Below are 15,327 nucleotides of genomic sequence, written 5' to 3' on the forward strand. Positions count from 1 at the left end.
TCAGTCTGATACCACGCAGGTGTGGCGCTGTGCAAACCCGGAAGAGGTTTGACTGCTGTGGCAGCAGTGCATTCTGGGTTTTAAAGGTCGCTTGTACTTTCTGGCCCAATTCCAGTAGGCTCGTTTGAGATGAGCTGCTTCTCGCCTGGAAAGTAGACGAGAGCAGGCAGCAGCAGCAGGGGGCGGGGACAAAAAGATGAGGTCAAATAGGACCGTTTTCAGCCGCCTTCAAAGAATAAACCGGAACAGTCACTTCCTGTTAGATCCAGTCTGTAGGCTACCTATAGTTTACAGACCTCGTTAGGATTTATCCATGTGTGTTTGTAAATATATATTTATGTGGAAACTTGCGTTATGTCTGTCTGTGAAACACCTTGATGCTTGTTTTGATATGTGTTCTATAAATAAGCTTTATTATTATCAACCACACACGATTTTTTAGGTTTTTAGATTAAACCTTTGTTGCACAACATGATCTCAAAGCCAACAATCAAGCGTTAAATATTACAATTACAAAGAAAATATATTTAAATATTTTCTACAAAACATTGGTGAGTGTTGTACTGTACTGATGTGTGTTTGTGTCAAATTACGTATTCTATATGTAATATTAGAATTAAGATTAAGATCAGACTATTTCTGGATTATAAAAAATGAATTTGTATTTCTTCGTCAATGTTGTGTATTCTAAGTACACAAGAAAAACTACATACAAATAATGTCGTGTGGTGTGACACATTATAATTTAAATAAATAGAACAAACAATAGCAATACATCCAAATCAAGCATTCCAATTTAAAATATAAAAGGGCATGGACAAATGGAGTTATGAACATTTCATTAGGACAAAGCTTATTGCTGACACGCCTCCAAAACAGGAAATAAAATGTTAATGAAACATGTAAGACAGGTCAATAAATGGAGGTTCAATTCAATGAATGTGAACTAAATTAAATCTTAGACAGAGTATCATGACTCTTACGTGCAGCTTACTGGACAGCACCACATGGAACCAACATCTTACAGCCTCCTCACTTTGATAGATGCATTCATGTAAGCAAGTAGCTCACGGCAGAGGAAAGTGGAGGCAATGTAATGCAACTTAGATGATGTTTAAAAAAAACAAAAAACTATTAATGTTTTGGCAGCTCAAGTCACTTTCACACCTGTAGCTGAGCTTTCATTCAATTCATTGCTGTCTTTTAGTTCTGGTCAAATTCCACACTCACTCATCACAATAAACCAAGACAAGTAAACATGAACTCTTATGGACTGCAGACATTCTCGTGACGGCTCACCATGAAATAATGGATTTATGAGCATTACTAGTCCAGACTGCAACGCGACCTCATGCGTCATGAACATTGTCAAAGGAGTAGAAAGAGGACAAAAAAGAGGCATCTTGCACCTTGATATTATGGGTGTTAGCTCATGAAGAACTGATAAAATACGCAACACGCCTCTGGGTCTGGCTTCACAAAGATATTTCAGACTGCTCTGTATTGTTAGGCCAGTCTTAGTTTTGCTCTTAATAGTCTGATACACAAAAAAACATTTCATAATAGTGAAAGATTTGAAGCGTAAGTAGTAAGCGAAAGCTGCGCTCAGACTACAGGAGTTCTGGGCCGGTTTACCCGTCCCAACAATCGGAAGACAAATCTGTTCTGGGACTTTAATTGGTCTTGACGTTCGCCACAGATTATCAGGTAATGTTGGGGGTTCCAGATCTAGTCTTAAACCTCCTGAACGGGGCCGACATGATCATTTGAAACATATTTAATATTTAGGAGTTAAAATCTGGATGATTATGTCTGTAGAAGCCATTTTGCATGTTTACATATATATGTAAATATATATATAAACATATATTTAAAAAGAATGTCTGCTGTATGTAAATAGTTGTGTACCTGTATAGACCACAACATTTTGACCACTAGATGGTAGTATGTCCTAGTCTATGAGGTGACACTGGTCAGGTGTTTTATCTGTTTAACAGCAGATCATCTGGATTACTTCACGTTCATGTTCATCTCTTCACTTCAGCGTTGGATGTATTTCTGTCTGTAAGAATTGTTGAAGTCCCTCTTTTAAGGAGAGAGAAAATAGTCTTGGTTAAATATTGACTAAGTCAACCCTGGTCTCCAGTGTCCCAGTCATGTGCTTTGCGTGATCCTCCACCTCCCTGAGCCGTATCACTCCACAAAAGATTAAAGGGAGCGTTCACTCCAAAATCAAAATTGCACATTTTTCCTCTCACCTGCAGTTCTATTTATCAATCTACTTGTGTGTTGAGTGTTGGCGATATCGGTCTGGCTTCTCTTCAGTACAATATAACTAGATGGCACTGAATACATTTGAAAAACTCAACATCTCTTCCCAGAAAGCCCCAACTCGGTTCCTCAAGATAATCCACAGACTTTGTTGTGAGCAGTTTCATGGAGGTTTTCATGTTTCTTTCCGCTTTGAGCACCACAAGTCATATGTTCCCATTATATTAGAGAGCCGTCAGACATCTCTGTCTTCTCTCGGCAACTCACACCAAAACTATCTAGATTGATAAATAGCACTACAGGTGAGAGGAACATAAATATGTCTTATTCATTTTGGGGTGAACTTTCCCTTTAACAGTGAAAGCAAATCCATACCTTCTGTCACTACATTATCTTTATATGCAATGTTGTTACTTTGCTGCGGTTGTTTTCAAACCTCAACCAGCAGACATGAGCATCATTTCCCAGCATTCCCAACTGAGCATCACTGAGGGTGAAAATCCTTTGAATATGGCTTCAACTTTACATCTTGAGGAAACATTCTTTGGCATTGCTCCACATTTGTATTCCCTAAAGGAAGAGAGAAGAAACACTTGATCATGAACATGAACACTAGAGTTGTCCTGTCACCTTCACATAGCTGATGCGCTGTTCGGTACCTTTTTGCACATGCTGATTTGCATGACGGCATAGTTGATGAGCGCTTCTCGCAGATCTTTGTCTTTCTGCTCCTTAAAGTGCTGCATATCGACCCACGCCCTTTCAACGTGCTCTCTAAAGGGAAACACGCCAAATAAAGCACACACACACACACAAAATGGGAAAATCGAATCATCGATAACCATTGACATGGACAGGACATGTGATTTTCTGTCAGAACAACCCTTTAGGCTGCATTAAAGGGATAGTTTGGATGTGTGTTGTATGAGGTACTTCTCATATAATAATGATATGGTGATAATAAATGGTAAATGATAAACCTCATAATGATCAATGGTGAATGGTCTTGCACTTGTATAGCACTTTTCTAGTCTTCCGACTCAAGTCTTACAGTCAGTGTATAGTTTGGAGAAACCGACAGACAGTCAAGTATTGTGTGAAAGCTCAAAAAAAATATTGACCTGCGAAGTAATCGCACCAATAATGTTGTCGTTGTTTTTGTCATGAGTAGCGAAAAAACAACGGGGTTTTTTTCAGATGGAGGTCGATTTTTCAGAGCTTTCGCACCGTTATTAAAAGGCGTCAACCAATCACGTTGCTAGGAACGGACATATTCAAAACACGAAGGCTCTGTGCTCCGAAACCAAGAAGGTAAACTTCATTACTCCTTTCAGCCTTGACAAAGTAAGCACAGACCAGATCCACTGCTTCTGTTCTTACCTTTCACAATAAAAGCCCTAGACATATACACTGTCACTGTTAACCAGAGGAAACTCAAATTCACTCAGAGCATTTTGCTAAATGGAAACTCAATATAACAGCGTAGAGTAGCTTCTGCTTTACAGGACTGCTAGGCACTGCTCTGGGTAGAAAGGATTCAAGTAGTTGTTCCTCTGACTCTGCTAAATAGTCGCAAATTTGCATCGCTGCCAGTGTGATTAGTTTTGATCCAAAATATTCACAGGCAAGTATTCTTGCATTTTTGTTTTGTTTAATGGCCACGTCCCCGGTGTGTAAAGGCCTTAACAGGTTAAAAAACAAAAAAGTCGCGCAATAACACAAACAAACTAACCAACTGAGGCAAAGGTAGTCCAGCAACTCCTGTGTTCTGTGAGGTAACATATCTGTTTCTGTCAAGGAGTCTGGTTGCTTTGAAGAGTGAGCTATACCGAGCAAGGTAAAGCGGTGAAAATATTCTAAATATAGAGTACACCTAAACTAACATCGATTTTTTTAGCCGTCTAAAATACGTCCACAGCAGTACATTGCTTGGTAATACACTGACTACAAGTCACTTCTAAACATCAGATCCACCCCTTTAAGCAGCATCCATGACTCACTCGCACTCAACCATCTTCTCCTTGACGGTCTCTTCCCCCTCTGCGATCAGCTCCTCCAGCAGCTTCAGCCTGGCCTCCCTCTGCTCAGGGGCCTCTTGGCCAAAAAGCTTGTTGGTCATGCCTTTGAAGGAGAACGTCCGCACAATCTAAGGACGATGTGAACACAGGAAACCACAATGGTCTGGAAGTTGTCTTGCCTCGGTTTGACATGACAAAAGCAGCCATCCCTGCTTCAGAGTGAAGGATTACATATATGACTTGAGTATAGTGTACCCCGGTAGCTAGCTCCTCCTGTTGCTGCTTCTTGGAGATGAGGTCTTGGGAGGCCATCTCAAGCTCAAACTGGGTCAGCTCGTGTTTCCTGCACACGGCCCTGCCAAAGAGAGCGTACTACATAATGGCATGCACACTGTAACATAGTATAGGAACACAGAGTGCCAATATCCAGAGAACACAGATGTGTTTTTTGTTGCACAATTCTGGGAATATTCAAGACGTTTTACAAAATGTAAACGTCACCTTAATATTTGTGGAATTCTGATAGAAAATTGTGATATTTTAGCAGATCCAGGCATATTGGTATTAGCTAAAACAAAGCCGATCAAATTCTGATCCTTACTTTACTCCAGTTGGAATCTACAGTGCAAGCATTCTGCTGCACGTTGGGTGAGAATTAAGAGTGTGTTGTTGTGAAAAATTCAATGAGCGCACTGGTGAGAGTGACTCTCAGTTTAGACAGTAAAGTTGCCAAAATGCAGAGTCGCTTTGCTCTATTATTATTCTCTAAATAAAACGCTAAATGTCTAAATTCTCTAAATATAACACTCTCTAATGATTATTACCAGAGAGCAATGTGCAAGGCATTCAGGTAGAAGCGGATCCGTTGTAGACTACGTGAGTAACTTGATATCAGACCATAATAAACTAGCTTGTTGTCTGTACTCAGCCAGAGATGTTTTGAGGGTAGGACCCTCCAGTCTAACACCACTGTACAACCGGGGGTGGACTGTGGAGGGTGAACAGAGTGATCGTGTCACATCATGTTTCATATATATCATGTCAATCTTATTAACTGAGTAGAGTTTTGAACCAGGACCGTCACTATTTGGATCAAGTAGCTCGTGAAAAATGTGTGTCGTATTCAGTAGCTGGAGTAGTTATTTTATGCTATATTAAAGCTCTGAGTATTGTATAGAGAACCTTTAACTTAATGTAGGTATCGGAATGGACTGGTATCAGCGGTTATACAGCATTAAAGGACTTGATTGTGGCATCTCTAATTTTAATGTCTCACATTACATACTAACGTGTTCTATTGACACAACGTGACTTACTGACATTTTTCTTGTCTTTCTTGTGTGGTATCAGTATAATATTACAGGGACTGTGTGTACACGCTGTCTAAAGTCTCTCCACCCACATGAGGATCGCCACACCCAGTGTGGATCAGCGCAAGTGGGAGAACATAAACCAGTACGGAATTACCAGTTTACTCCCATGAAACTAGAAGTCTTTGTTTTTGCGTGTTGGCTTTTTTGCTCGTCGATTTCAGTTCTTTGGGGCAAATTATTTCAAATTGCCTTGCCTCCATCTTTCCTCCAGTTGCTCACAGGAATCTCAGCAACTATGTGGCGACACAAACATCTGAACTCTCCTTTCTTAAAGAGTGTGGTTAGAGGGCTTTCAAAAAGTATGTATCAAGTACTGTCTCAGGCTTCAACTGGGGGCATTATAATGTTCACGGAGCTACCATGTCATGAGTCTTTAAAATCTTGTGTGAAGATAAAAAGTGCGTCTTACCTCAGAGCTTCAGCATAGAAAAGATATTCTTTCAGTTGGTCTGCATAATGTTCCTCCTCTTCTAAGATATCATCTATTGAGGCTGCATATCTACAGGTCAGTGACAAAAAACAACATCTGCATTAACAAGCGACACAGCTGGCAGTGGCAGTGCCAATCCTGCAGTACGTGTTAAATGTATGTGTTAGATTGCACGAAACCATGATAACAGAGACAGATGGGATTATGCGTCAAATACTCACGCATCCATGTGATGACCGGCACTTTGCAATCCATCTCCCATCTCTCTCTCTATGGCGCTCCACTCGCTGCAGTGAACACACGGAGGAGACGCTGTCACACACACTCACACACACTGCTGCATTTGAGAAAATATTATCTTGCAAAGATCAGCTGTAAGCCTACTATATAGAGGTGCGATCTTAAACTTGCTGCTAAAGCAACATGAAGCTTTTAGGATAAAGAGCGAATAATGAGTTCATACTTTTGGCCTATGTTGCTATGATGTGATATGATACTTAACTGATTGATTGATTGAGTGAGGTCAGTTTGTAGTGTGGTCCACCAACCTATTTAAGATATTCTCTCCTTTAGTCTGGTAAACTAACCTGATGTACCAAAACCCTGTTAATATGAAATATCTCTGACTGACAGTGTGCTGTATTCCCTTTGTTCTGGAACAATATAAGTTCTTCTTCGATGACGCCTATCGACCTAACGGTGCACACGAAGATTTGACTTGACAATGGGACATTGGAAACAACAAACATTAATCAGCAATTCAGATCCTCTGTTGGTCATTTTTTAAAGATGTGCTTTAAAAAACCTGAAGACTCTTCCGTAGTTCCCGTGGACCTTGTAAACACCGTAGAGACGATCTGCCACCCTCTAGAAGAAACACAGAAAATACACCACAGCAAGTGTTCAACCTGTTCAAAAGTACAGCGAATATTTCTTGATGGAATTCAGATTTCCAGCCTGAGGAGCCAAGCGGGTGTCAGGAGTGTTTTCTTTTATATACCGTATAAAAAATAACTGCACTAATAGACATCTCCATGGAAATATGCAAATGAAGCATTATCTAATAAATTTAGTAACCTTTGGTTTCTTTTAGATGTGAAGCATGAAGGAAGAGAGAGAGGTATGGAGACTTACTGCTCGTGCTCGGAGCAGCTGAGATGTGTGAGACTGCAGCTCATCGCTGTAGTGTTTCATCTCCATGAAGCGTCTGAGAAAGAGAACATGTACAAGAGACGGTGATTACATTTCCCTTACCTTCTTTCTACCGAGATATGGATTTATTCATAAGTTGATTTTTTCTTTTCAGCCGATTGTAACAGTATTTATTATTATTTGAATGATCAATTTAAAGGTGCTCATGCTTGCGCTTGGTATTTGTTATTATATTTATGTTTATTGATGTTTAATTGAATCAAGAAAATAATAACAATAATTGATAATGATAATAGTTGTTAGTTGCTGCCCTAAATTGATCTACGCTGGGTGGAGTACATTTCAGGACCTGGAAAAAAAACTCTTATTACATCAAGTCAGCTTTGATAAACACACAGCTCCAACTCTCAAAAACAAGGGATGAATTATTTTGACATTCAACTTTTGACCAGTTGAGCCCTTCTTCCATGTGTGTCAGAAACACAAACTTACTTATCTGGATTTCTCACCCTGAAGGTGGCACTGAGAGCTCTCAGTCTGGAATCTGCCTGAAAGAGAAGGAACAGGAGGTGGTCAAGCTCTGTCAGCACAGAGCATCTTTGTATGGAGAGATAGATAGATATTCCACAGATTACCTTTGCCTGAAATCCTGTCTCATACACCACTTCCTTCCAGCCGTGTTCCTGCCACACACCGTGAAAAAAAGTTATTCAATGAGCCACTGATCCGTATTGATGATCACTTGACTGTAGGGCGGTCAAAACTTGCTCAGGATGACGTTCGGATATTCATTCTAAAAATGCTTTTGCACATTATGTTCATGACACCGTGTCCTACTGGCCTCTAGTGAACTATGCACTCTGCGTTTTGAACATTTATCAGACATCCTGATCCTATGGCCCAATCCCTTTGAAGGGCGCTCCTGCAAAGTCCGTGAGGATTTAGAGCTGTCCCAAATCCTCGAGTGTTTGGGGGCTTTCTCGCAGACATTTTGAGCCCTTTATGAAGACTTTCTGTAAGTCTGCGTTTCTGCAGATTTTGCCCAAGGGAATTACCCACAATTCATTGTAATGGGATGTTAAACACGGGGTAACCAGGGGAAGCCTGGAGGCGTAAAAAAATGAATAAAAGGTAAACAAAGAGAACGGCAGATGTGTTCAGCCTGTCATATTAAGTCTACACAGAAACATTAAGGATTCACGATGGTAGATACAAACACAGGAATGCAAGCAGAGAAGATATCACACAACTTTATTCATCAAACATTACATTTTTTCGTTACAAAACGAGTAAATACACCCATCTGACTATTACTTCTCATACGGTGAGCCTGGAAGACGTTCAAATCGGGCAGTAAAAAGTATACAACATGCTCAGTAACTCCAGCGACAAATGAAGCTCTAGCGTAAGTTCAGACAGGAAGACTATACTCTTGCATGCCTAAGCCCGTAGCTTATTTACCATACATCTGCCATCACTCTTCATGCAGGCACACTCATTATTTCCTTACTGTTAATCATGATCAGCTGCCTAGATCAGCTGGTCTCTCTAGCCAATAGCACAACAACACAAGGACATCGTTAGCCTATCATCTTGCTGCTGTCTCTCTTAAATGTAGCTCAAGCACAAGTTCAGTCAGGAAGACACTCACTAGTAATCTGTCTCTCCTCTTCTTGTAATTACTGATCAGCTGATTGGGGGCGTGCACTTTTAAAGTAACCAACCAGATTCTGCACACCGGTTCCTGAAGCCAATCATATCGTTGCTGTCAAACTTTAAATAGTGTTCTCCTTAAATAGTGTTCTCCTGCTGTCAGGTGTCATTTCAGCGTTAAGCAGATGCAACCCGCCTCCACCCCAGTCGCCTCCAGTCAGCATCACAGTCGTGCTCCTGATTCATCATCAGATGGCAGCGACTCCTTTCATCACCACCACCAGTGTCTGGACTCCAGGGGGGATTAGGCCTGTTGGACCTCAGTATCCCTACCCTCGGTGATAGTACTTCAGGATGGAGTCCAATCGCCAAAGACTTTGCACTTTTCATATTTGACACTTGTATAATAAATCATTGTTAAACTTATGAAACATGTCTCTCCTGATTGAAATATAATTGTCTCTCTACCTTCAGTACGTTCAAGCTTCTGTTACGCAACCCTTCACCTCCCCATCTCTGCCCAATCTTCGCAGATTCATCAGCTTCATCAACTCATCATTCTATCAACCTCATCAGCCACCATCACCACCTGTGTCTGGACTCCACGGGGGGATTTATATTGTTGCCGCTCAGGGCAATCACAACTCGATCACAACAATTTCTGTGTAACTCATTAACGCAGCAGCTGTCATAATAAATGTTAACTACTAATCATTCACTTGTCTGTCCTGATTGAAATGTACATGTTTAAGACTTTTACTGAAACTTTAGCTCAATGTCAACAACAGTAACCACTGCCATTACACTGCTACATCTGCAAATGTACATACCATATTATGATGTTGTTATGATGACATGCCGCAGTAAAGTGCTCAAGCCCTTGCAGGCTCTCACACAACCATTTACCAGGTGAGTCAGTTCAGTCTCTGAGGGTTCAGGGTTTAAGGCCTTAGGGAGGACCCTGGGATTTGGCCTATTTATTTCTGTCACTCCCTTTGCAATGGACGAGGAACGGCTGTTATCTATACACCTCATTTCACAATAAAACCCTACATAGGGTGGCAGCTAGCTGCAGGGAGATCGGCCGGAAGTTTCCTTCTTGCTGTATATATCACAATATAAAACAAGTGTTTTCTGTTTAAAAAGTACAAGCGTCGGAAGATAACAAGTACAGCTCACCCATCTTTTAAAAAGTTACGTCTCCAGTTTAATCTGGAGCTCACAGCTGATGGTTTGTTGACAGACTTGCTTTAACGCTTGCTATTAGGACACGTGTCACTCCGTCTGCGGCCGAGTTGTCTGCCCTCATTGCTGTTATGTCAAGCTCAGCTTGACCTAACATTACATTTCATTTTCAACGAATGAAAGTGACGTTGTGTGACTCTCTTCATGCATGAGGCAGACAGACAGTGCTGCTTCTTTTTCACAAGCGAATATTGATTTTTGTATTTAAACATCTGTTTTGTTTTTACTATTCGAATATGTATTTAACTTTTGACCATTGACAGCCCTGCTTGACTGCGCTGGAGCAGCATCACGTACCTCAGTGAGGAAGTGGTGAAGGATCTTGTCTTTGGAGAGGACTGGATGTGATGCAACGCGAAGCAGGAAGTTCTCCAGCCCGACCCGGCGACGCTCCACAAAGTCTGGGTCCATGTTGTCTGCCGACAGCTTGTGCCACACGAACTCTGCCTGCAGGCAAGAGAACAGAGAGACTGCCTGCAATTCAACTTCTCGCTTGACATTGGTGCTTTTTCTTTACTTCAGTTCGGTCGATCATTTTTTAAATGCATACAGTTTAACCATTCTCACTGTCTTCCGCACTATGAGCCATTGAAATGACTAAAGCGTGTGCCGATTACTTCTATAAAAACCTCCACAAAAGCCTTGGAGATAAGCCACTATTCTACCTTTACAAAATCACAGACCTGGCCTGGTGTTAGCCTTGCTTATTGATCTCATTATTAACACTAAATTTGTTCGTCACGGTATTTTAATCACGTTTCCTGTAACTTAAAACGAACTAGTCTATCATAGATGTTTTCATTTCCCACCCTAGTTGGCAGCTGTTTTCTATCCAACCTAATAACTCTGTGGCAGCTCGTTTCAAAATAAAAGGAGCAAACAAACAAGAAATCCAGCTCCATAATGGTTGATTTTGGGGGACTTAATTTACCAGAAGTTTGCCAGAAGCCATTGGTGGGTTCTCATCCAGTTTATTCTTGTACTGCCACATTATATTAGCCGTTTCTTGAAGGACACAAAGCAAGGCCGCAATCCTCTGTGTGTCACTAAACAGGGGTTGGGAAAGCAGAGGCACACTGAACTCACCCTCTTCTCAGGCAGAGGGGGCACCACGATGTATGGATGAGTAACTAACAGGTAGTTCCGCAGCAGCTCAAATTCACTGTATCTCCTCCACAGGGAGTCCGGGGCCGGGTTGCGACCTTCGGCAACTGCATCCATTGGCCTTTAAGAGTCACAGGGGACAAAAAGTATAAGTTGTTTTAGCACAGTGACAACATTCATGCACCACAGAGCTATAACAATATGGAATAAAGATATCGAACCATCTCAGCTCAAGCCACAGCACTTCCTGTGAAATAATAAAGGGGGGGGGGCTTTTCTCACCGTGTTTCGACGAGGTACACAGTGAACGTCTCCTGCATGTTCACGGTGTTTTTGCCGTTCCTTCTCTCAGCCTCAGCAACACAGATCTCCATTGTGTGCAGGAGAGTGGAGCCCTCTTCCACCATCTGAACCGTCACATCACACAGCATCAGTACCAACCTCTGTGAGACACTTGAGTCGTTGTTCCCACTCGTCTGCACATTCGTGTTTCACCTTTCTTTTGTAGAGTTAGGCTACTGACGTTAGCTAACAGCTGTCCACATGAACTATGAAACACAATTTATTAAGCAAGCTAATGTTAGCGTGAAAGTAACAGTAGAGTGGGTGAGTCATACATGAGCTCAGAGTCCATTGTGAGGAAGACATTGAAACGGTTAAACATATTAACGTTCTCTGAATTGTGCCAAATCAACCGAGCATTCTTACATCCAGTTAGCTTGTATGTAACATTTAAGCTAGCTGTCAACTAAAGCTGTCACGTTAAAACAACGTCTATTTCCTCTAATGGCAAAACCAGTTTGACTGAAAGAGGAAGGGGAAGCTACTGCTTTACCGTGTTGTTCAGGCTGTTGCTCCCGTCTGCAGCTGTGTGGTCTGGCTCATCGTCAGTGGCCAGCGACTCATCCCTCCCATCCTCCGACATCCTCTTCCTTTCGGCTGATGTTGGTGGTGAGCATGCGCACAACCTACCGTAACCCAACAGATGTGATGGTTTTCAGTCCTGGTTGATTTAGAATGTCTATTTGCATACAAAACAAAGTGTGCGAAAATTTGTGATTTAGTTTAATTCACAAAAACTGTAATACAGCCTCTTTGTGATTTACATAATTAATTAACGCCAGCTAATTATTTTAAACAAGATCGAGACAGGTCATTTTAACAAAAATGGCACAGACCCACAATTTGGAAATTCCTGATTGTCTCCACAGAGTTGACACTATTCTCCGTTAGCACAAGGTCCTTAGCAGAAACATCGGAATATGAGTGCTGATCCAAAAATGTCCTCCAAAGGGACTTCCGGGCTTTAGGAGAAGGCAAACAAATTTCCCTTTTGAACGCTGGATTCAGGAGCTGAAGGAAATGCTCCAAATAGAAAAGGACTAGAAGGTATTCTATTCTATTCTTTTCAGATCCGTTGGAAAGGATGAAGCACTTCTGCACCTTTGAGATGGAGAGTACGCTTTCTCAGGATGAGAAGGAGAAGGAGGCTATGGAACAAAACATTAAATCCCTCCAACACCAAATTCAGGAGCTAAACAAAATACTCCAAATAGAGAAGGACCAGAAAAAGGAGATACGTCTCAAAGCATGTGAGATGGAGAGAATGCTTTCCCAGGAGAAGGAGGAGAAGGAGGCTATGGGACAAAACAATGAATCCCTCAAACAATTATTGAAAAACATAAATGGCGACTTGCGTCAAATCAGAGAGGCAGAAGATGATGTGCGTGGATGACGGATATGCTGGGGTGGGTTGATAGTGTGAATGGCCACCTTAATGCAGACCTGTAAGGTGGTGGGTGTGGAGTAGCGGATGGAGTAGTGCGTGTCCCCGATGGACACCTTGTCTGGCCATACTACCATATGTCTGAATGGGTAATTAAAGCACTTTTCTTCTGAAGAAGAGAAATGTGATAAACTGGTGAGCTGTTAAAAATAAAATAAATAAAGTAAAACAACACATAATTGAAAACCAAATGCTACTATACATTTTAACCCATTATTTTAAAGGAGACACATAATGCACATTTAGGTTCATACTTGTTTACATATTTTATTGTTCAAAAACTATTTTTCTCATTTAGTTTTTACACTTTAAAAAAAGAGGTATTCACATCCTCAGATGATGGGAGGAGCCTACATGAAAGCTTTTGTGTTGGTTATTGCAGCCAACAAAATAGCGTGTGATTTGTTTGCTTTTCCTGCCAGGTCCAATAGCGAGAAATCCCATTGGTGGACAACAAGGTTAATTCAGTTGGCACTCTGTAGGCATGGACGGTCACCAAGCTGTAGGTGGATCAATGGAAAATGAACCCCCATATCAAGCACATTTCTTGATGGATGGAGTGGGAGAAAAACAGAGGATAATCGTTTCTCACACTTTAAAAAGAGGCACATATGATGTTGAAAAGCAATGAAAAAGTACATTTTGCATCGTGCGTCCCTGCAGTGGCGGGCCGTGCATTTTATACCTGGGCCTTCACTACTGTCCTGCAGCTGAAACACAGCTACGGTTATTATTTGTTTCGTGTCAAAATGAAGCCAACACCTATAGATAGAGTGCGTCTCCTCTCTGCTCTGACTGCAGCTGGGACTGCTGCGCCTGTGTGTGCTTTGGGGAAGTGGAGGGACTCACGGCAGTTCCCGCTGCTCGTTGCAGAACAGTGCAGAACGTACGTGCTTTAACATCAAAACACCAGAAAAGTCTCCAAGAACACCAGAACAAGTCACTAGATTTGTCACCAGCTTTTGACAAAACAAGTCGCCATGAGGGTTTGGAAAGTCTCCAGATTTAGCGAGAGTTGCCAAGTTGGCAGCGGCTAAATATGTCCCCAGAGAGCAACACTGGACGCAACAATGGTTCCTATCACATATTAAACCAAACAAAAATCTTCATAAAAACAAGTTGTACAAATAATAATATATAAACAAGCATATTAAAGCTACTGCAGATGTAAAAACAAACGCATTTAACTTACCAGAGCTGCTGTTGACTATTTTAAGACAAAGTGCATCCTCCTTTCTTTGTTAATAAAGAGTTTAATCTCACGGTTGTTCAGTACATCCGTGCGTTTTAGTTCCAGTAAGAAGTCCTTCTCCATTCATGGACGCCAGTGAAGACAGTCGAGCCTCCCCAGTTGTATTTCTTGAATACGTTTTAAGGCTGAAAATGTACGCTCGACAGATGCAACAGATTTTGGGATCGTCACCGCCCATGTCAGGCTAGCTCACTGACCAATCACTTACTTGTAGGCCAGCTAGAAGGCTCTGGCACGTCAAAGAATACGCCCAACATGGCAAACTAAAGATCTGATTGGTTGAACACTCTGACAATCAACAATATCGTCCCCATGTACTTTAATCTGCACTGGCTGCAGGTGAGAGTCTGCAGGCCTCTGCCTCCGTTCTTACCTGGAGACACAGAGGTGAGATCTGATTGGATAAAAGCTCTACTTAAAACAAGCTGCATTGGAAGCAGAGCAACTGAGGAAGACAGTAGCTGTACAATGAGAAAATAAGACAATGGGAAAAATATTTTTATAAATAACACATTATGAAGAAAAATTATTAAATTATAAAAGATTTTTAAAAAATTATTTTTTAAATTTCTTTTAAAAATATATATAGCTTTGTGATTCTGTTTAGGCCAGCAGAGAAGGACTTGCAGGCCCTGACGGCCCGCCACTGCGTCCCTGTAAAGAAGCAATGGGTCCTTGGTTTCAGACAGTGGCAGACAAAAGGTTGTGTCTAGATGGTAACCCTCAATTTGCGAAACTCTCCCGAATTGGTAGAGGTTAGCTACTGACGTCAAATGGTTTAGTTTAGGTAATGACGTTGAATGTTTAAGGTTAGTTGTTGACGTTGAATGGTTAAGGTTAGGCATCAAACTTAAATGGTTAATGTAAGCAATTGACCTCTAATGGTTGAGTTTAGGTTTTTATTTCAAATGGTTGAAAGGTGAATGGTTCAGGTTAGCTATTGACCTTGTATGGTTCAGGTTAGCTATTGACCTTGTATGGTTCAGGTTAGCTATTGACCTTGTATGGTTCAGGTTAGCTATTGGCCTTGTATGGTTCAGGTT

At 41.4% G+C, this 15,327-nt stretch overlaps 1 protein-coding gene across 1 annotated transcript; it reads right to left on the reverse strand.

The window, feature by feature from the left end:
- Positions 1 to 476: 476 nt before the first annotated feature.
- LOC306795891 (sorting nexin-4-like) lies at positions 477 to 12,171 on the reverse strand (the record flags this gene model as incomplete). Its single annotated transcript, XM_079294586.1, has 14 exons — positions 477 to 2,841; positions 2,931 to 3,045; positions 4,272 to 4,417; positions 4,545 to 4,644; positions 6,072 to 6,161; positions 6,314 to 6,379; positions 6,898 to 6,959; positions 7,227 to 7,299; positions 7,737 to 7,792; positions 7,880 to 7,927; positions 10,440 to 10,589; positions 11,229 to 11,367; positions 11,529 to 11,653; positions 12,082 to 12,171. The coding sequence occupies 14 exons, from the start codon at positions 12,169 to 12,171 to the stop codon at positions 2,794 to 2,796; spliced, it is 1,308 nt and encodes a 435-aa protein (XP_079150712.1). The 3' UTR covers positions 477 to 2,793.
- Between the last annotated feature and the right edge of the window lie 3,156 nt (positions 12,172 to 15,327).

Source organism: Melanostigma gelatinosum (assembly GCF_949748355.1).
Source record: "Melanostigma gelatinosum genome assembly, chromosome: 22".
NCBI classification, from domain to species: Eukaryota; Metazoa; Chordata; class Actinopteri; order Perciformes; family Zoarcidae; genus Melanostigma; species Melanostigma gelatinosum.